The following is a 21,244-nucleotide window of genomic DNA, read 5'->3' on the forward strand; positions in this document are numbered from 1 at the left end:
TTAAGTGCACACAGTGCAGAATGCAAATATCCACAGAAGGATCCCAGTTGGAGCCCCCAGAACCTCACCTGCTGGGGGGTCTCTTCACAAGTGGTGAAGTAGGTCTGTAGGTGTCTATCTTTCTCTTCCCCTGTCTTCTCCTCCTCTCTCAATTTCTCTGTCTTATCCAGCAACAACAAAAAAACAATAACAGCAATAACAAAAGGAAACAAAGCTTTGATCTTATCCAAAAGGCTGAGAAATGAGAGGAAATGAAACAACTAGCTTGGTAACATATTTGTGCACTGAACCATTGTTCCTAATAGCCAAGACAAGAAAACAAACCTAAGTATCCACTGATGAACAACTAGGCAAAGATGTGATATATATATATTTATTTCAGTCATGAGAAATGAAAAAAACCTTCCATGAATTTCTAGAACCCCAATAGCCTGACAGTTGGTCAGAACCCACTAGTCAGAGTGGAAAAAAAAATAGCCACCTGCCAGAAGATTATAGGGAGATTCAGTAAAATTTCAGTGGCATTCCAAGCATAAAATGAGGAGCTCAGAAGACATTCATGGTTGGTCACATTCCTTCTACCTTCCATTTTCCCTAAGAGGATGAGAGCTGTCAATATGGTAACATATAAACATATAATAGGACCACAGCTTCAATCAAATATCAGATATTATGAAAGTAACAACACCTGATAGAAAAGCCAGAGATAAAGGACACTGTGGACTGACATCCTGAATCATACAAATTGCATGACATTGTTGAAAAGGATATGTGTGGAATATTATACAATAGAATTGCCATATATGCACATCAGGGACATATGAGACTCTGTAGGTCTAAAATGTGTAAGGCGATGATGTGATACATACAATATAAATTAATTACATAAGCTAGAAAGGTCAATTTAAATAGCCAGTTTCTATTTTACCAGTCTACTCTATAGGCAATGAAATAGAAGTCCACTTCCCTTCCCAAGAGCCCTTCCCCACTAGGGAAAGAGAGAGGCAGGTATGGATCAACCTGTCAATGCCCATGTTCAGCAAGAAAGCAATTACAGAAGCCAGACTGTCCACCTTCTGCATCCCACGGGTTCATACTCCCAGAGGGTTAAAGAATAGGAAAGCTATCAGTGGAGGGGATGGGATATGGAGTTCTGGTGGTAGGAATTGTGTGAAGCTGTACCCCTCTTATCCTATGGTTTTGTCAATGTTTCCTTTTTTTAAATAAAAAATTTAAAAAAAAAGAAAATAGAAATCATGAACCCAGTGGTTACCAACTTCAGCAATACATTAGAAGTTCATGGAGAGATGTTCAGACATCCTAACACTGGACTTCACCACAGACCAAAGTTGGGGTCAGAAAACATAATGAGAGATCACTGTAGGAAACAACCTCCTCAGAGATTTCAGTTGCTGAGCCTTCTTACAATGCAATGTTATCTGATGAATAAAATCAACCCTCAAGTAAAAAAATATGGATCTAGGGGTCTAGGCAGTGGTGTACCGAGATAAACACACATAGTACAAAATGGAAGGATCTGCACAAGGATTCCTGCAAGGATCACAGTTTGAGCCCAGGGCTCCCCATCTATAGGGGGAATCACTTCACAGGCAGTGAAGCAGGTCTGCAGGTGTTTATTTCTCTCTCTCCCTCTATATCTCCCCTGCCCCTCTCAATTTCTCTGTTCGATCCAGTAAAAAAGAAAGAATGAATGAAAGAAGGAAGGAAGGAAGGAAGGGAGGGAGGGAGGAAAGAAGGGAGGGAGGGAGGGAGGGAGGGAGGGAGGGAAGGAGAAAGGAAGGAAGGAAAGAAGGAGAGGAGAGGAGAGGGGAGGGGAGGGAAGGGAAGGGAAAGAAAGGGAAGGAAAGAAAAGAAAAGAAAAGAAAAGAAAAGGGAAAGAAGGAAGGAAGAAAAAGAAAGGAAAGGAAAGGAAGAAGGAAAGGAAAGGAAATTAAAGGAGAGGAGAGGAGAGGAAAGGAAAGAAGAAAGGATGAAAGATGGAAAGAAAGGGAAAATGAGAAAAAAAATGTCTGTCAGGAGCAGTGGATTTGTAGTGCAGGCACGGAGCCTCAGCAATAACCCTGAAGGCAAATAATAATATTTTTTAAAAAGAAATAATGAGAAGTATAATAACAAATCCATAGTTTTTGTTGTTGTTGTTGTTTTTTACTTGAGGGGCTGATTTTGTTCACCAGATGACATTTGGCAATTACAGATATCTCTACTTATAGGTTATAGGAGAGAACTGAGATCCTGCAAAGTACTCCACAACACAGACAATACCTTGCAACAAATATTACCTAAGCTGAAATTATAACAAAGGTCAGGCAGTCTGCCCCAACTATCTCTTATTCACAGAATCCAAGCAAGTCACAGGAGAATTAACAAAGCTCTCTAAAGTCTCCTAGTAACTCCATAGCAAAAGATGGGATAAACGGAGTTCCAATCCCACTATCTCACAGTTTACTTATCAGTGCCTACCAGTGAGTTTTTGTCAAATATAAATATATATATCCTTACAGCTGAGAAAGATAGGGCAACAAAAATGTAAAGATCATTCAACTCTAAATAGAAATGCTCCCCAAAAGAAACTGTGCTGTTACTACTGACTCGCTCTCACTTGCTCTATATGTAGAACAAGTTTAAATTCTGTCCCTGTTGCTTATAGCATGATTCTAGGAAAATGTCCCTTTTTTCTCCCCTGCCCCATCTCCATATGCTTCTCCTCACTCCTTGAACTTTACCTATGCCAATTTTGTGCAATTTTAGTTTAGTATTCTGGAGGAAACTTTCCTGAGTTAATTTATATTTGGGATTCATGGTCTGGATTGTACCATCCTCCGGTTCCTGATATATACCTGTAGTCTCATTGTTTTTCTACAATGTTTGGTCTAAACTGGTTCTCAGTGTACCCTTGTAACTGCTAACTAAAAGGATATTACATAGCATACTTCTGGAACTCCTTGGTTCCATTCTGACATGTACAGATGCTGGAAGCCATTGCTTGAGCCTTTGAGTAAAAGCAGTACAAACTGAAAAGCAACTCGCTTCTAGATTCATGAGAAATCTGAAATTTAAGGACAAGGTACTACCTCCAACTCTGAAAACACAGGTACACAGGGGAAAGATAATAAAGAGATCTGGAAATACAGCTATATATGCAGGGAGTGAAAAAAAATCTCTGTTTTTCTTGCTCTGATTCTTAATTGATTAAACATGTTATGGAGGCAAGCAATAATAGTTATAAATAACTGTAATTTCACAAGGGACAAAATTGATCAGTTTGAAATGTTCTGTTATATGCTCGACATGAAAAGTAATACAATTTCATGCAAATTGAACTTTGATTAGCTTAAAACAGCTGTCAAAAATTTTGCAAGACATAACCAATTTTAAAAAGGCAATTGATATACAAAGAGGAGACAAAGAAAGGAGGTGCTGGAGCACCCAGCAGGACACACGTTACCTTGTGAGGGGACACTGGATCAAGTCCCTGGGGAGAAGACACTGGATCAAGTCCTGGGGAGAAGACACTGGATCAAGTCCCTGGGGAGAAGACACTGGATCAAGTCCTGGGGAGAAGACACTGGATCAAGTCCCTGGGGAGAAGACACTGGATCAAGTCCCTGGGGAGAAGACACTGGATCAAGTCCCTGGGGAGAAGACACTGGATCAAGTCCCTGGGGAGAAGACACTGGATCAAGTCCCTGGGGAGAAGACACTGGATCAAGTCCCTGGGGAGAAGACACTGGATCAAGTCCCTGGGGAGAAGACACTGGATCAAGTCCCTGGGGAGAAGACACTGGATCAAGTCCCTGGGGAGAAGACACTGGATCAAGTCCCTGGGGAGAAGACACTGGATCAAGTCCCTGGGGAGAAGACACTGGATCAAGTCCCTGGGGAGAAGACACTGGATCAAGTCCCTGGGGAGAAGACACTGGATCAAGTCCCTGGGGAGAAGACACTGGATCAAGTCCCTGGGGAGAAGACACTGGATCAAGTCCCTGGGGAGAAGACACTGGATCAAGTCCCTGGGGAGAAGACACTGGATCAAATCCCTGGGGAGAAGACACTGGATCAAGTCCCTGGGGAGAAGACACTGGATCAAGTCCCTGGGGAGAAGACACTGGATCAAGTCCCTGGGGAGAAGACACTGGATCAAGTCCCTGGGGAGAAGACACTGGATCAAGTCCCTGGGGAGAAGAAGACACTGGATCAAGTCCCTGGGGAGAAGACACTGGATCAAGTCCCTGGGGAGAAGAAGACACTGGATCAAGTCCCTGGGGAGAAGACACTGGATCAAGTCCCTGGGGAGAAGAAGACACTGGATCAAGTCCCTGGGGAGAAGACACTGGATCAAGTCCCTGGGGAGAAGAAGACACTGGATCAAGTCCCTGGGGAGAAGACACTGGATCAAGTCCCTGGGGAGAAGAAGACACTGGATCAAGTCCCTGGGGAGAAGACACTGGATCAAGTCCCTGGGGAGAAGACACTGGATCAAGTCCCTGGGGAGAAGACACTGGATCAAGTCCCTGGGGAGAAGACACTGGATCAAGTCCCTGGGGAGAAGACACTGGATCAAGTCCCTGGGGAGAAGACAGACACTGGATCAAATCCCTGGGGAGAAGACACTGGATCAAGTCCCTGGGGAGAAGCCCCTGGAACAGTGTGGACAGGTGTCTCCCCTTTTCCCTGCCTCTTTCTCACTGTCTCTCACCCTCTATAAGAAAAATAAAAGGCAAGGGGAAGGCTGCTGAAAGTGGTGGAGTTAAAATGCAGTTACAGAGTCCCAGTGATGACCCTATTGACCAAGAAAGGAAAAGAGCATGGGAGTGAGGGATGAAAGAGTGAGGGAGGTGAGTGGGAGAGAGGAGCTATCATGAAATTATGAAGTAAAGAGAATGAGATAGCAAGAAACAGAACAAATGAAAGTAATAGAAAGTAGTAATTAACATGATAGTGATCAATTCAGTTATGTAAGCTATTACTTTAAATGCAAATGGATAAACATACCAATAAAAAAGAAGGTAGTTGAAACATACTAGAAAACTAAACTAAATCATATGTCTGTCGAAACCCATTCTACCTATCACAATACACATCAGTTGAAAATAAAGGAATGGAGAAAGCTATACTGGGGGGCTGAGTGGTGGCACACCTAATTGAGTGCACATGGCACAATGTGCAAGGACCTGGGTTTGAGTCCCCTCTGTCCCCATTTGCAGAGGAAAAGCTTTGCAAGTGGTGAAGCAGTATTACAGGTGTCTCTCTCCTTCTCTATCATCCCTTTCCCTCTCAATTTCTGTATATCTCTATCCAATAAATCAATAAAGATAATTAAAAAATTAATGAAAAAAAGAGAAATCTATACTATACTAAAATCAAAAGAAAGCTGAAGTAGTATATCAACTGCAGACAAAGCAGATTCTGAAACAAAGAAAGTGATCCGGGAACATGGAGCAAGCATATGACTAAAGGTTAAATTTCCAAGAAGATATGCCAATTCTAAATGTGTAGTCACCTAGTAAAAACATAGCAAAATACATGAAGCAACAGTCCACAATAAGAAAAGTAAGAGGAAAAATAGACAAACCAACTGTTAGAGTTAGAGAACTCAACACCCCTCTGTCAGTCATTGATAGATAATGGTGGCAGAAAATCATTCAGGATATAGATGACCTGAATAGCACTACGAATCAGCTTGATCTAACTGACATTTATAGGACATTCCAACCAACAAGAGCAGAGCAAGTACTCTTCTCAATCTCACAAGAAATATTCACCAAGATAGACTGGATTCTGGGCCAGATTGTCTGATATTTAGAGGACTAGGAAACTCACAAATGCAGTCAGAGATCACAATAAAATCATGGTAAAAATCAATAGCAGAACAATAAATAGTAAATGCAGGAACTATTTGGAAATTAAAAAAATAAACACTGAATAATCAATGAGTTAAAGAAGAAGTCTGGGCATTTAAAAATATTTTAACGGTGAGGCGGTGGTACACCTGGTCAAGCACAAACATTATAGTGAACAAGGATGCAGGTTCAAGCCCCTGGTCCTCACCTGCAGGGGGAAAGTTTCACAAGTGATGAAGCAGGACTGCAGGTGTCTCCTTGTCTCTTTCCATCTCTTTCTCCCCTCCCCTTTCAATTTCTCTCTGTCTCTATCTAATAATAAATAAATATTTTTTAAAAAATTAAAAAACAGGAGTCAGGTGGTTGTACGGCGAGTTAAAGGCACATGGCGCAAAGCACAAGGGCAGGTGTGAGGATCCCAGTTCCAGCCCCCGGCTCCCCACCTGCAAGGGACTTATTTCACAGGCGGTGAAGCAGGTCTGCAGGTGTCTTTCTCTCCCCCTCTCTGTCTTCCCCTCCTCTCTCCATTTCTCTCTGTCCCATCCAACAACAATGACATCAATAACCACAACAATAATAACTACAACAACAATAAAAAACAACAAGGTCAACAGAAGGGAAAATAAATAAATAAATATTAAAAAATGAAAAGCATAAAAGTATTTTAAATTGAATAAAAATTAAAATGTAGCATCAAAATTTGTTAGAGAAAACAAAGTATCACTTAACAGGAATATCTGGAGTAGTCAATGTATATATTAGAAAGGAATAAATGTAAAATAAAGAGAATAATACCAAATCATTTTCACCTTAACTATCTAGAGAAAGAAGAGTAAACTGTACACAAGGAAGAGAAGTAAAAGATTGCACATTAAAGGTAAACCAATGAACCAGAAAGTAATCAAGGAGGGGGGTGTCAACAAAAATTGATAGTTGGTTCTTTAAAAATTTCACTAAGACTGGCAAATTACTCGCCAAGTTGATAAGAAAAGAATAGAAGAAGGCACTAATTATCCATATCGGAAACGAAAGAGGAAAGATCACTCATGACCACACAGATACTGAACAAGCAAAAGAAACAGCACATTGCCAGTGTGCTCTAGTTGATAAAGTAGTTTTCCATGAGGATATGGGCTTACAAGACTGAACGAGCTGCATGTGACATGACTGATAGTTTGGAGGTTATATTATAGATAAGCGTGGAGGAGGGTAGCTTATAGTAATAGTTTCTCATTAGAGAAATAAGAAGAAAATTACGTTCAGATTAGATTAAAGTGGACACAGAGATGCGCAACTACTCAAATGTATATTTAGGGCTGGCAAAATAACTCACTTGAATAATGTGCTGTTTTGCCTTGTACACAGCCCAGGTGCCTCACCCTCACTATGTTGGAGGAAGCACAAGTGCTCTGTCCATTTCCCTGTACCTTTCTCTAATATATATATATATATATATATATATGATATAGATTTATGAAGGCTAGTATGCAAATTGAACTTTTCATTTTTTAATCTTATACTTTTACTAGATAGAGATACCCAGAAATTGAGAGGGAAAGCGGGTGATGGAAAGAACGAGAGAGAGAGAGAGAGATACCTGAAACAATGCTTCACCACTTGCAAAGCTTTCCCCCTGCAAGTAGGGACCAGGAGCTCGAACCTGAGTCCTTGTGCATTATAACATGTATGTTTAACCAAGTGTGTCACTACCCAGGCCCAAACTGAACTTTTTCTAGATCTAGGATCTATGGGGAGCAATATTCCAGTAAAAAATTAAAAATTTTTAAAGAATCAGTATCTAGATTTTGTCCTATTATTTTACAGTAATGGTTGATCCTAGAACTAGAGTAAACAGTACTCACAATAAGTATGGAGCATCTTTATTTTATTTTATTTTATTTATTTATTTTTTTGCCTCCAGGGTTATTGCCAGGGTATGGTGCCTGCACCATGAATCCACTGTTCCTGGAGGCCATTTTTTCCCCTTTTGTTACCCTGGTTGTTTTACCATTGCTGTGTCTACCATTATCATTGTCATTGATGTCGTTGTTGTCAGATAGGACAGAGAGAAATGGAGAGAGGTGGGGAAGACAGAGAGGGGAAGAGAAAGAAAGACACTTGAAGACCTACTTCACCACCTGTGAAGTGACTCCCCTGCAGGTGGGGATGGGGGGCTCAAACCGGGATCCTTACACTTGTCCTTGTGCTTTGTGCCACTTGCGCTTAACCCACTGCGTGACCACCTGACCCCCTGGAGCATCTTTCTGTGCCAGAACATAAGAAGGAGATAAAAGGAAAGGTAGGGGAGAGGAGTGAAGGGAAGAAATGAGGAAAAGTGTGAGAGGGGAGGGGATGGGGATATATTTCCATTTTTGAGATGTGCTCTTACTAACTAGAAGTGACTTTAGGAACCCACTAACTTTTTTCCACCATGAGAAGAAACAACAAGTAGATAGATATAGGTGAGTCAGGGAAGCTTCTGGAGAGTTCTGCATCTTTTGGGAGAATAGTAAAAGCAAAAGTGATGGATGATTAGGCTGCTGCTTTGTGATCTGTGAAGATGGTTCCAAGGAATCAGGGGTTTGATCTTCACTTCAGGTCTCCTCCCTTTCTCCTTCCATTGCCAAGTTCAATTTCTCAACTGTTATACGTAAATTCTTGAGACCCACGCTATATACATCGAATATGTCCTTTCATTTACTTTTGTCCTTAAATTAGCCAGACTGGGATTCACATCCTTCATCTGAGAATATTACTGGATACACCAGGGCTTATTTTCACCTAAAGTAGAATAAGAAACTATTTTATTCTGGGCTAAGTCAGGTTCAAAGGCTGCATCATTCAAGTGAGTTAAACTCAAAGTCAGTTTCAAACTGTCATATTATTTCCTAATGAGCTCAAAATCTTCTGCACAACAGACTTCCTAACCAACCAAAGAATATATTTTGAGCCTTATGAATCCCAGGGACACTTGTCCCTCTTGCCAAATACTCTTATTTTTGTCTCTTGCTCTCTTCTTCCTAAGCTTCAGATTTCCATGACTATCTACTTGGCAATAGTGTTCTTACATCTGATCACACCGCTAGGCACAAAGTCTCTAACATAAAGTCTTGATCATTTGTGATCTAACACTGTAGAGTTACCATCTACATACACCTCAAAGTGTATATATTCATTACACTTTTGTTTGTCCAATTAACCAGTTTACAAAGACTGCTGATTTTGAGAAAAATTCCCACTCATTTGGGTTTTGTACCACTGCTCTGGCCTTTCCATATTTGCTGAAGTCCCAGGAAACTGCTGCTCTGCAAATATTGACTCCAATTTTACTCAGGCTGGATCAGCCACCTCTCCAGATTCAAAGGAGGTCTCGAAACTTTACATCAGGCTCAACCTGACGCTGTTGACTGGCTATGGAAGAAGGGCAAACGCTAGAAGAAGAAGAAGAAGTAAAACTCTCTTGAAGTTGATTTCTTTTTTTTTTTTTTTAATTTTTTATTTAAGAAAGGATTAATGAACAAAAACATAAGGTAGGAGGGGTACAACTCCACACAATTCCCACCACCCAATCTCCATAACCCACCCCCTCCCATGATAGCTTTCCCATTCTCTAGCCCTCTGGGAGCATGGACCCAGGGTCATTGAGGGTTGCAGAAGGTAGAAGGTCTGGCTTCTGTAATTGCTTCCCCGCTGAACATGGGCGTTGACTGGTCGGTCCATACTCCCAGTCTGCCTCTATCTTTCCCTAGTATGGTGTGTCTCTGGGGAAGCTGAGCTCCAGGACACATTGGTGGGGTCTTCAATCCAGGGAAGCCTGGCCAGCATTCTGGTGACATCTGGAACCTGGTGATTGAAAAGAGAGTTAACATACGAAGCCAAACAATTTGTTGAGCAATCATGGATCCCAAGCTTGGAATAGTGGAGAGGAAGTGTTAGGGAGGTACTCACTGCAAACTCTAGTGTACTTCTGCTTTCAGGTATATATTTTGCAGTAGTTTATGGGTACGTGTGAACATAAGCTCTCTCTCACAGAAACTGGTGTATATCTAGGTTATGGGACTTTGTTAGAAAGTGAACCACCTGAGATGAAATTAGAGTGTACTATAAAAGGAAAGGTCTCACCCGAGTAATGAAGCTGAAGGGTTGTCATTCCACACGTGAAGTCTCTGGACACAGTCTGAGGTGAAGCATGTTGAGGTGGCAATCGTTGCGTTGGTTAGGTTGTGATCGGCGGATGCAATATTATTTGGTTTGGATTGGGAGATGCATACATACGGGAAAGTGGGCCCTATCCAAGGGTTCCAGGACTGGGGGAAGAAGGGGCTCTATAGTGGAGATGTGAGGTTCCTGCTGTCTTAGGGTTCAAAAAGACAATCGATAGTTAATGTTATCATCACATTATTTGTTAATTGGATTAACTTTGAAAAGTCCTTTTGTTATGGTTTGCTGTACAGTATCCAGTATCTTGTATATAGCTGTGCTATTTGGATGCTTCTAATCTACTTGGTCTAGGCTTTTGAGAGAGTCCGCATATCAAATACACAGCCTATATATTAAAAAGATGAAGTTGATTTCTTATGAGAAAGAGGAACAGAGGAATACCTAGGCATGGTGTGATAGATAACCACATTCTTTGCTACTTCCAGAAGTGTAATCAGGTGATCAGAGACTAGGTTACTTCTGAAATTGGCTCCCCATGGGAGAAAGACAAGGGAAGGAAGAACAGGCAGTGAGGATGTGGAAGAAAGAGTCCAAATGCTGTGGGACGCTTCAGTTGTTCATTTCAAGGAAACCATTTTCTGAAATTAGAAAGGACCCTTAGATGTCTAAGGAGTAAAAGCAGTTTACTTCTTTTGTAAAGGTCTGCTTTGGAAGGCAGGAGAGAGAGGGTAGAATAGCTTTTATAAGATAACAAACAACCCCACCCAGGGACACACACAGACACACAGGAACACATACATATGCTTATGTATACCCAGAGAAATAATCAAGCAAACACTTTATTATTTTTTTTTTCACAATGAAAATTTTCAGGAAAAAGCTTGGTTTCCAAATGGAAGTTAGCATCCCATGTGTGGTAAGTAGCACCACCCTGAGATCACAGGGACAGAAATAATGGGGAGGTGACAGTGGGTGGTCAATCACTATGGGCAAGGAACTTAAATTGCAGTCACAGCATCACTTCTCCATTTGGATGGGCTCCCTCCTGTTGGTGGCAGTTAATTTGGTCTCCTCTCCACCCTGGCCATCCTCCGGTGGTATAGGATATCCTGCTGGCAACTGACCTAAAAAACATGCAGCCACCCTTGGGCCATGTTAACACCGTCCACACTCAGGGTCTAGGAGCTATTTTAGAAAGAGACTCCCAAGCACACTTGGCTGAATCTTTTAGGGTTATGGGTAGCAGATGGCCAGAGAGAGCAGCACACGCTAATTCTCAATATTTGGAAGCAATGCTAAATTAGTGTCAAATTGACTTCATTAAAAAAGATGTACAGTTTTATTATTTCCTCATTATGAAAATTCAGACTAAAGGCTAATAACCTTGGCAGATCCAGGTTTACCTCCAGCTGTTTTCATAAACAGACAACACTCATTTGTAATTACAGCATCTTAAGTATGCAGCAAACACCTCATTATGTGTGAGTTTTTCGAGAGCCAGGTAGTATACCACCTTCCCAAACGAAACGCACATACATGATGCATTTCCTGTACTACTGGCTTAAGTGGACAACTGATTTTTTCTGTTTTTTTGCAAATGTTCAGTTGATGGGTTCTGAACGAATGCAATTTGCTCCATATTTAAGGATTACAAATCTTTTATTTTAATAATGAGGAGATTCAAAGGTGTGCTTGTGAATCTGCAAAGGCTTCTTTCACCTACATTATGTAGTCCAGAAAATGAATTTCTCTGTCTCACCAACAGCACAGTGGTCTTCTGACTCTATGAGCCTATTCCATGTGCAACAGATGGTCATCAGATACAAAGCTTTTTGTGAAATTTAATATGACACGTCAAGCCTCTTCTAAAAAAAAATGTTGACGTGGATATTAGTTACTGGGAAATTGGAGCTTCAAGAGATTTAGGATTTTAACCTTGGGTTTAGAAATGGTCTGGAACTGGCAAATGCAAAGGATGGCAGAGAGTATGAAATCCTGTGACAACAAAGCCTTTAGTTTCAACCAGCAATATTTTTTCTTTCTATATTAGCAACCATCATCACAAAAAGCATTATGTAAGGCTCTCGAATCTGCGAATGCAAAGCACAATGCTAGCCAAACATGTATAGGACCTAAAGCCAACTGACCAAAGGTTTGGTCCCCAAAGGACAGAAGAAAGCTAAGAAGGTCTCTGTTCACAGATAGGTTTATGTCTCAAATTGCTGAAGGTGATCCCAAGACGAACAAGCCCAAGGCTTCTACCTGCCAAAAATTAGTCAAGTTCAATCATGAGGTTAGTGATACACATGTGTTTCTATTTCTTTAGTTAGGATTAAACAGGAATTCCTATAGCCAAAGTATAAACAAGACTTAAAATGAGCAAAATATAAACACAAAATGATGTCTCAGTTACATTCAACCATCCATAAACAAAAGCAGTAAAAAAGGAAAGAATAATAATAACTTAAAAAAAAAAACTATAATGCTCAGGTAGAGAGAAAAAAAGAGGTGATCATTACTGAATGAACATTAAAAAATCACATAATAACAATATTAATGTTTCCTGTCCACTAGCATTTCTCTTTGAATGGATCAATGACAAATGTGATCATAATACTGATCCCATTTCTAATTTCTATAGAAATGCTAGGATATTTGATAGTCATCCAACAGCATTTATACAAAATAGTTGTTAAAATCAAACTTGTCTATGTTTAAAACAAACTCACACAAAAATTCTACTTAATGAGAATTCAATCAAGTTTCTCTCACATTTCAAAGAAAAAAAAATAAACCCCTATTTTTTGCCAAGCACACAGTAGTCACTTTTAAATGTCTTGTCTTCAGTATGTATGCTTTTATATAAAATACATGACAAAATTTACTCTATGTTCTTCACAAGACATGTTCTTTTAATTTCTGAACCGTTAGTTCTATTTCAAGAAAGAAACAAAATGATAACTTTGAGTTATATCATAGCATACTTAGAACTCATATGTCTGGAACAGATTTTGAGTTGCCAAAACTGGTTTCTGTGTCCTTCCTGACAACTGTTACAACCACATTTTGCAACCGCTTTTCAGCTTTTCTTAAAACTCTGTTTCAGCTATTAGCTCAATTGTTTCTATTTCAACCATTTGACTCTCCTACTCTGAAGTGGCCCAGTTAAAGCTCCCCAAGTATCACTGATACTTGCTGATCATACCCAGAGGCTTGACACTGGCATTCTGTGACCTTCTGGAAAACTTATTCATACAAGCATTACCATCAAATTCCCAAAGCAGAAAGATCAAACTAGTCTTTCTGTTTCACAAGATGACAGAGTTTGTATACGGCTGGTGCTACCTGAGAGAGTGATCACAGGTCTTCTGATCAAATACTGGGCCTTTACAGAATACTTCCTGCTCTCCATGCTCACTTACCTTAGTGTGAAGTGGTCCTCAGTGTAATTTTTGGAGACTGAGATGGGAAAGGTGAGCACATCCCCTTGCCTTGCAGTCTTTGGACTATAGTAGACAGTCACATGGTTATCCAACCGCAGCTCTCTGAGGGGAAGCCGGCCCTGTGTCTGGTAGAGGAAAACACTCCCAATTCTCTGCAAAGGGGGGCCCGACTCATCAATGTCATTGTGGCCTCTGCGGACCCCATTATTCTTTCTGGAATCTTCCTTGGTACAGTCTCCCCGTTCATCCCCGGGGTGCACGCTGTAGTAAAGCTCCACAGGACTGCCCTCAGGCTGCTCAGCCACTTTCTTCCTGCCAGCCAAAACCGTTGGGGGACTGAACCAGGCGGTGAGCAGCTCCAGCTCAGCCACACACACCCCCAGGTCTCCCTGTGGCCTGCAGCTGCCTCGCACTTCTCTGGTCTCCCTGAAAGCAAACACCCGCAGGCAGGGCAGCATGTCCCCGGTGCTGTGTTGGTCCCAGTCTCTGCCCACCACCTGGAACAGCACCTGCACTCGGGGCCGGCTCAGGTAGATCTTCTCCCGCACGATGCGGGCCTGGAGTTTCCAGTTCAGAGAAAACTTGTTGGTGGGACCAAGTGGGTTGGAAGGCAGTATTAAATCCTGGGGCACCACCTGCTCGGTGGAGAAGGGCCCATAGCTGGCATTGAGAACAGGTAGGCTCCTGGCTTTGTAGATCAGAAAAGATTCCACACGGGACTGCAGGCTGGAGTTGCGCATGATGTCCTGGTTGGCTTCCTTCAGGAAGAAGGCCACATCGGCGTTGTGGATGTGGTAGGTCACAGGAAGGTAAGTGGGCAGCAAAGAAAACCTCTGGATGCTCTCCAGGATGCCCCTGCTCTCCGTCACTGTCAGGAAGAAAAGAAGCCATGGCGTTAACAACTCTACAGCAGTGTGACCATGCCTTAGTCTCTTTGTAGCCCCCTTTTTTGAGCGACTGCCCCAGTTTCCTACCAAGGATGCCATGCTTTGTCCAACTTTCCCTTTTCTGTCAACTCATTTTATATTAGAGCCTTCGCTAATATATATGATATATATATATATATATATATATATATATATATATATATATATATATATACACCATGCCACTAAAGTAACAGCATGTAAGTATCATCTATCACATGTGATAGCTGGGCATGCAAATCAATACAATTCAAATGGAAAATGGTGTTTTCAAATTTCAATGATTGATTATGGTGTCTTTGAGAAATGACAGGGTTCTACCCCAGAGCTATTCTCTTTCTGGTACAAAGAAAAATCACAGCATGGTGGGGTAAGAAGATATTAGGGACACACAGTCTCACACAGAAGGAGCACTGTCTTTAACCAAACCAGACAATCTGCAAGTGGGAAAGCTTTGAGCCAGGTGGTGCTTTTCTCTCTGTTTTCTACCTAATACCATTTCATATCTCACCCATGACACATAACACACTGGAGGACACACTGACCACTGGGAACATATAAAGGACTTGGGGCAAAGATAACTAAGATGGGTGGTCACAGATTATCTGGACATAAAACACTCCCTGGGGGTCAAACTGAGAGAAATAGACAAAGGACCTTGGAAGGATACATTGGGGAAGGCCCCAGATATACAAGAAATACTTTGGCCATGTCACGTTGGGTCCAAGTGTTCCATGTTACTTGTCCCCAGAATCTATGAATCAAGAAAGGCATGCCCCTTCCATTATATCCACATCCTCTGTGAAAGCAACCTTGACACTAATGTTCAAAGTGCATTCTTATTTCTTTCTCACTGAACACATACCTCCCTCGGGGGGGAAAAATAAAATGTTATTTTTACAGTGTGTCTCCTATTCTGCAAGAAAAACACAGACATAGAAATTACATAATTCAAAAACCTATTTAACGGGTTTTAGAAATGGAAATTATTGGCCCTGGGAAAGCTGACAGTCTAGGCAAAGCGATGCATTCTGCCAGAGCCCTTCTCATTAGGATCCATGTAATTATCTCTGGTTATTCTGCAGGAAAAGCAACCCCAGTCCTGACATTTGTTGTGCCAATCTGTTGTAAAGGCATTGTCCAATGCATAATGCCAATAACTCTGGGTCCTGGTTATCTGTGAGCAGAGGAGAAAGCAAGAAAAAAAAATCACAAAGAAAGGAACCTTATTTGTGGCTTTACAAACATAGTTTGCAAGATATTAAGAAAGCCCCTGAAACTCTGTTTCTAGCAGACTTGGACTGATCCAGAGAATGAGGAGGCAGCATGGTTCAGATCTAACATAGCAAGGAGCGTCTGGGCATTGACTCTATTCATTTCTGGAGAAAAAGTCAGTTTGACTCACAGATGCAACCTAAATGTGCAGAATCCTACATGAAGATCCTTCTCAACTCAAGGGCTTAACCAAACTGAGATGCAGCTGAATGCTGCGTAAGCAATGAAGGCTTGTTTTGTGCTGAGTTATCTGAAACTGCCCTGACATAAGTAGTTTTGATGACTAACCCATTGCATATGGCTCAACCCAATAAGAAGCAAGTTCTTCTTTTATTGATTTATCACTGGTTTACAATACCACCTATTTGAGGAATAGAGAGCTTCAGACTGCATATGTGCATAAGACTCACTAACTTCACCACCAGAATCCCAGTGTCATCACACTCTCAAAAATAACTCTCCAAACTGAAGATATAGCTCACTCGGTAGGGCATATGCTTTGCTATGCATGTGATCCAGGTTCCAGCCTGGACATCACGTGGGAGATACCAGTACTAAAGAGTCACATTCTGTCTCTGTCTCCATCTTTCTATTTGACTACAAGAGCTGCCCTGGAGAAATGAAATCACAAGAGGTCCTAGTGCGTGGGGGTACCATAATGCAAATTGGACTTCCTTGGACAGAGGACACCACCATGTGTCTTGGAGCCCAACCTCCCCAGATCCCTGTACCACTAGGGTAAGAATGAGATAGGCTGGGAGTATGGATGGATCTGCCAACACCCATGTTCAGCAGAGAAGCAATTACAGAAGCCAGACCTTTCACCTTCTGCACCCCATAATGACCCTGGGTCCATACTCTAAGAGGAGTAAAGAATAAGAAATCTATCAAGGGAGGAATTGGATATGGAGCTCTGGGGATAGGCACTGTGTGGAGTTGTATCCCTCTTATCCTATGGTCTTGTCAATATTTCCATTTTATAAATAAAAATGTACAAATAAATAAAAATAAAAGGTCCAGTGCATGAATACTCTTCTCATTGTCTCCCTTTTCTCCAATAACCACCAGCAGATCTAAGAGTTTTAGTGTTTTATTGCCATCTTATTTGTTTCAATGGTCTAAATTCCTTATATGAGTAAGATAAAGCTTGAGATTTCATTCCTTAATAGAATGAGTGTGTGTTTTTTTTTTTTTAACATTCTGGCAATAAAGATGGGTTATCACAGATTATTTGGACATAAAACACTCCCTGGAGGTCAAACTGCAAGAAATAGACAAAGAACCTTGGAAGGATACACTGGGAGAAGCCCCCAGATATCCAGAGTGCAGGATGTTTTTCAATAAACTTAAATTTTCAAGTTTTCTTAAAAGTAAAGTACAGGCTGTGACTTTTCTGCTCATGACCTTTTCTGCTCTTTCTGTCTGTGAGTCCCCCCTATGTCCCACCTCTTTACTTTGGGAAATCTCTCGCTCTCTCTCTCTCTCTCTCTCTCTCTCTCTCTCTCTCTCTCTCACACACACACACACACACACACACACACACACACACACACACACTTCAGGTTATATTATAAAATCCACTTCTCTGAATCGTATCTCTTGAGTGCATGATTCCAGGTTTGTATGTTCTTCCTACATCTTTCTTGTGGAACTAAGAAAACTGGAGATTCTCTGTACTAAGAGATGATTGCAAAGTGTCCCCTGATTCAGACAAATACATAGTGCTGCTTCTTGGAACACTTAAAGTGCACTGTGGTCACAACAGCTTGTCATTCATTCCAGAAACTGCCAAGGCCAGGTAATCAGGTTATAGGCAGTTAAACATTAATAGCAGATACTAGGGCTCTGTGAACTTTCCTATTAAACATCTGACTCTTCCTACAGGAGCACATGGAGCTTAATTGTGCATCTAATTACATATTCCAAAGGCAATGGTGGCAGGTCCTCTGACATTTCTTCTGGAAAGCTATAAGGAGGTCATGGGGAAACACTGTAAAGGGAAGTAATTTCTAAGCCTTATTCCACAAATAGCTTATTTGTCTTTTTTGCCTGGTGTCTGACCCAAATGTTTACTGCTTAAAAATGCACCTAGTTGACCTCCAGTGTTACTTGCTTTTCCTTTACTTTATTTATTAAGCAAACTATAAGATAGAGAATTATGTTTGGGGGCCAGGCGGTGGTGCATCTGGTTAAGCACACACATTACAGGGGAAAGCTTCATGCAGGGTAAAAGCTTCATGAGTGGTGAAGCAATTCTGCAGGTGTCTCTCTGTCTCTTTCCTCTCCTCTCAATTTCCCTCTGTCTTTATCCAATAATAAATAAGTGCAATATTTTTTTAAATATTTTTTAAAAAGAGAATTATGTTATATATTATAAACAAAGAAGTAAAAATCCTCCAATCCTCATTAGATTGGCTATTCGACACAGAAAAAATGAGGAAGGTGCGAACTAAGAAAGAAAGTGAAAACAGTAGAACTGTTAGCAACCAATTAAGAGAATAAATACATTTGGTTTGGTGTCATAGCTTTAGACATTTACTTGAAGGAAAGTGAAAGTCTTCCATCTTTAAACAACTCAGTAGTTCTGGAAAGATATTATACTCATTTAACATTTTTTAAATAAAGATAATATTTCCCTAACACATTGTAAATGTGAGGGAGATTTAATTTGAGTACAGGAATTTAACTTTTACAGAAGTTGATCTAAAACATTTAACTAAGGGCAAGGGGAATGGTTTTTAAAATCTGCATCTAGCCACAGGCCCTTTGGAATATAACTAAAATATGCCTACTAGCTATCTATAAAACGGAGACACACCACCCCAACTCTTCATCTACACTACTCCAGCCTTTAGGTTCATGATTAGTCAACAACTTGTTTGGCTTTATATGTTAACTCTCTTTTTAGTCACCAGGTTCCAGATGCTATCATGATACCAACTGGACTTCCCTGGACAGACGACCCCACCAATGTGTCCTGGAGCTCTGATTCCCCAGAACCCTGCCCCACTAGGGAAAGAGAGAGGCAGGCTGGGAGTATGGATTGACCTGTCAATGCCCATGTTCAGCGGGGAAGCAATTATAGTAGCTACCCTTCCACCTTCTGCATCCCACAATGACCTTTGGTCCATATTCCCAGAGGGTTAAAGAATAGGAAAGCTTTCAGGGGAGGGGATGGGATACGGAGTTCTGGTGGTGGAAATTGTGTGGAGCTGTACCCCTCTTATCCTATGGTTTTGTTACTGTTTCCTTTTTATAAATAAATAAATAAATCTGCATCTCTCCTGAAAATTCAGTGTGACCTTTTGGACAAAGATTGCAGAATCCTTCAGCAGTTAGAAATACAAACATAACACAGAGGCTGGGGGGTGGGGCGGTACGCAAATAACTCACAGAGTAGGGCATAGTATATCATGACAGTAGCCCAGATTTGAGTCCCAGCACCACAACGGAGGTGTTATTATATGAGAAGAAGCTCCAGTATGGTTATTCTCTGTCACTCGACATGAATAAAATAGTGATCCAAAGAGTTGAAACACAGTGCCTGTGTGAGGCCCTGTCTCAGCAAATATATATGCATGTGTGTGTGTGTGTGTGTGTGTGTGTGTGTGTGTGTACGTATGTATGTGGGAAGTCCAGAATCCTTATCTCAGCATGCCAAGTTTTGCATCGTCCACAAGCTTGTGCAATCCATGGCCCCACTGCTCTACATGGCCAGCAAAAATTTTAAATCCTCAAACACTGATGGGTGTTATTGGAGACAAAGCTGAGGGGACCAAAGTACCTACAATTGTTAACTGATGTGAATGTTGAAGTGCATAATCTTCTGTCCTTTGCAGCCATAAGATCTGCTGAGATGCAGTAAGAATGACCTTAAATGTTAGTTTGAGGAGACCTGTGGCTGTATCAGCCCTATCAGTAACACCACCCTATGCAGATTTCACCCTCCATTTATTCCCCTTATCAAACTATTCTGATGAAAATAATTGTCTTAAAATCCCTTTGACTGATCTTGACAACTTACTAATAAATGGCAGGGGACTCACTGTATGTAACCTCACTACTTGCCATCTGTCTCCAGGAGAGTCAGATAGTGTGAGTCACAATGGGTCTTTATTTATTTATTTATTTATTAAAAAATATTTATTTATTATTTATTCTCTTTTGTTGCCCTTGTTGTTTTATTGTTGTAGTTATGACTGATGTTGTTGTTGGATAGGACAGAGAGAAATGGACAGAGGAGGGGAAGACAGAGAGGGGTAGAGAAAGACAGACAACTGCAGACCTGCTTCACAGGTGTGAAGTGACTCCCCTACAGTTGGAGAGCTGGGGGTTTGAACCGGGATCCTTACGCCAGTCCTTGCACTTTGCGCCACGTGCGCTTAACCTGCTGCACTACTGCCCAACTCCCACAATTGGCCTTTTAAGACCAAGGGAGAGTTGTAAGAAATGAATTATTTTTCCTGTCTTAGAAGCTACAAGTCACCACACATGTATTTATGTATGTATGCTCATGTGTGTAGTATGTATGTATTCATGCATTACAAGGACTTGGTCATGTTTCAATTCCCAATAATCAGTAGCCTTGCATAAGACATGCTTAAATTAAAAAAAAAGACAGGGAGGACTCATTGATGCACATGTCACTGTGTCTGAGGACCTGGGTTCAAGCCCCAGCTCCCCAGCTGCAGGGGAATGCTTCATGAGCAGTGAAGCAGATCTACAAGTGTCTTTCTTTCTCTTGCCTTCTCTATGTTCCCTCCCCTCTCAATTTCTCTCTGGCCTGTAAAATAAAAATAGAAAGGAAAAAAAAAGGGAAAAATGGTCACAGAGAGCTGTGGATTCATAGTGCAAACACTAAATCCCAGTGATGACTTTGTTGTAAAAAATAATTAACTAATTAATTAATTTTTAAGAAAGGGAAACAGGGGGTACACGCAGTAAAATGCGTATGTTATGGCATGTGAGGATATGAGTTCAAGCCCTTGGTTCCCACTGCAGAGAAGGAAGCTTCATGAACAGTGAAGTAGTGCTGCAGGTCTCTGCCTATTTCCTCTTCTCTCCCCATTCTCTGTATATCTCTGTCTCTCTGAAATAAAAAGAACAAAAAAAAAATGGCCACTGGGAGCTGTAGATCTGCCATGCAAATTAATTAACTGATAACATGTTTTCTTACAAAATTCAAATGTATCTGGACACCCTACCCTATGATTTCACTAATTCTTCTAATCCCAGCAGCTCTAAGCAGGCTGTCAACTTTCTACCCTTTGAGTATGTCACAGCTGTCAATTTGTCTAAGGTATGATGTCCAAAAAATTGTGATCAGCTGAGTCAAAAATGAAACAACCTAGTCAAATTATACAAATCATCTCAAAGTGCCAGGGCTTCTACTGACATGGAGCAGGTGTGCCAAAGCCTGTGTTCCTAGAAAATTCCAGGCCAACCTGAACAACTTGCAGGAAATTGTTCCCATGGTAGGAGATTTGTACAGTTTCAATGAGAAAGGGGTCATGAATGCACAGAGTCATTCCTCTAAGAAGACCAGCCAGACGAATACCTTCCTGGGTCACTGATGTGG

At 41.1% G+C, this 21,244-nt stretch overlaps 1 protein-coding gene across 1 annotated transcript in view; it reads right to left on the reverse strand.

Moving 5' to 3' along the window:
• LOC103128887 (transmembrane protein 132D) overlaps window positions 1-21,244 on the reverse strand; it is a 661,492-nt gene that overhangs the window by 445,466 nt on the left and 194,782 nt on the right. The window contains exon 2 of the mRNA XM_060192666.1: window positions 13,445-14,333. Within this exon, the coding sequence (XP_060048649.1) occupies window positions 13,445-14,333 (889 nt within the window). The remainder of the gene's footprint in view (window positions 1-13,444; window positions 14,334-21,244) is intronic.

Source organism: Erinaceus europaeus, chromosome 6 (assembly GCF_950295315.1).
Source record: "Erinaceus europaeus chromosome 6, mEriEur2.1, whole genome shotgun sequence".
Taxonomy (NCBI): Eukaryota; Metazoa; Chordata; class Mammalia; order Eulipotyphla; family Erinaceidae; genus Erinaceus; species Erinaceus europaeus.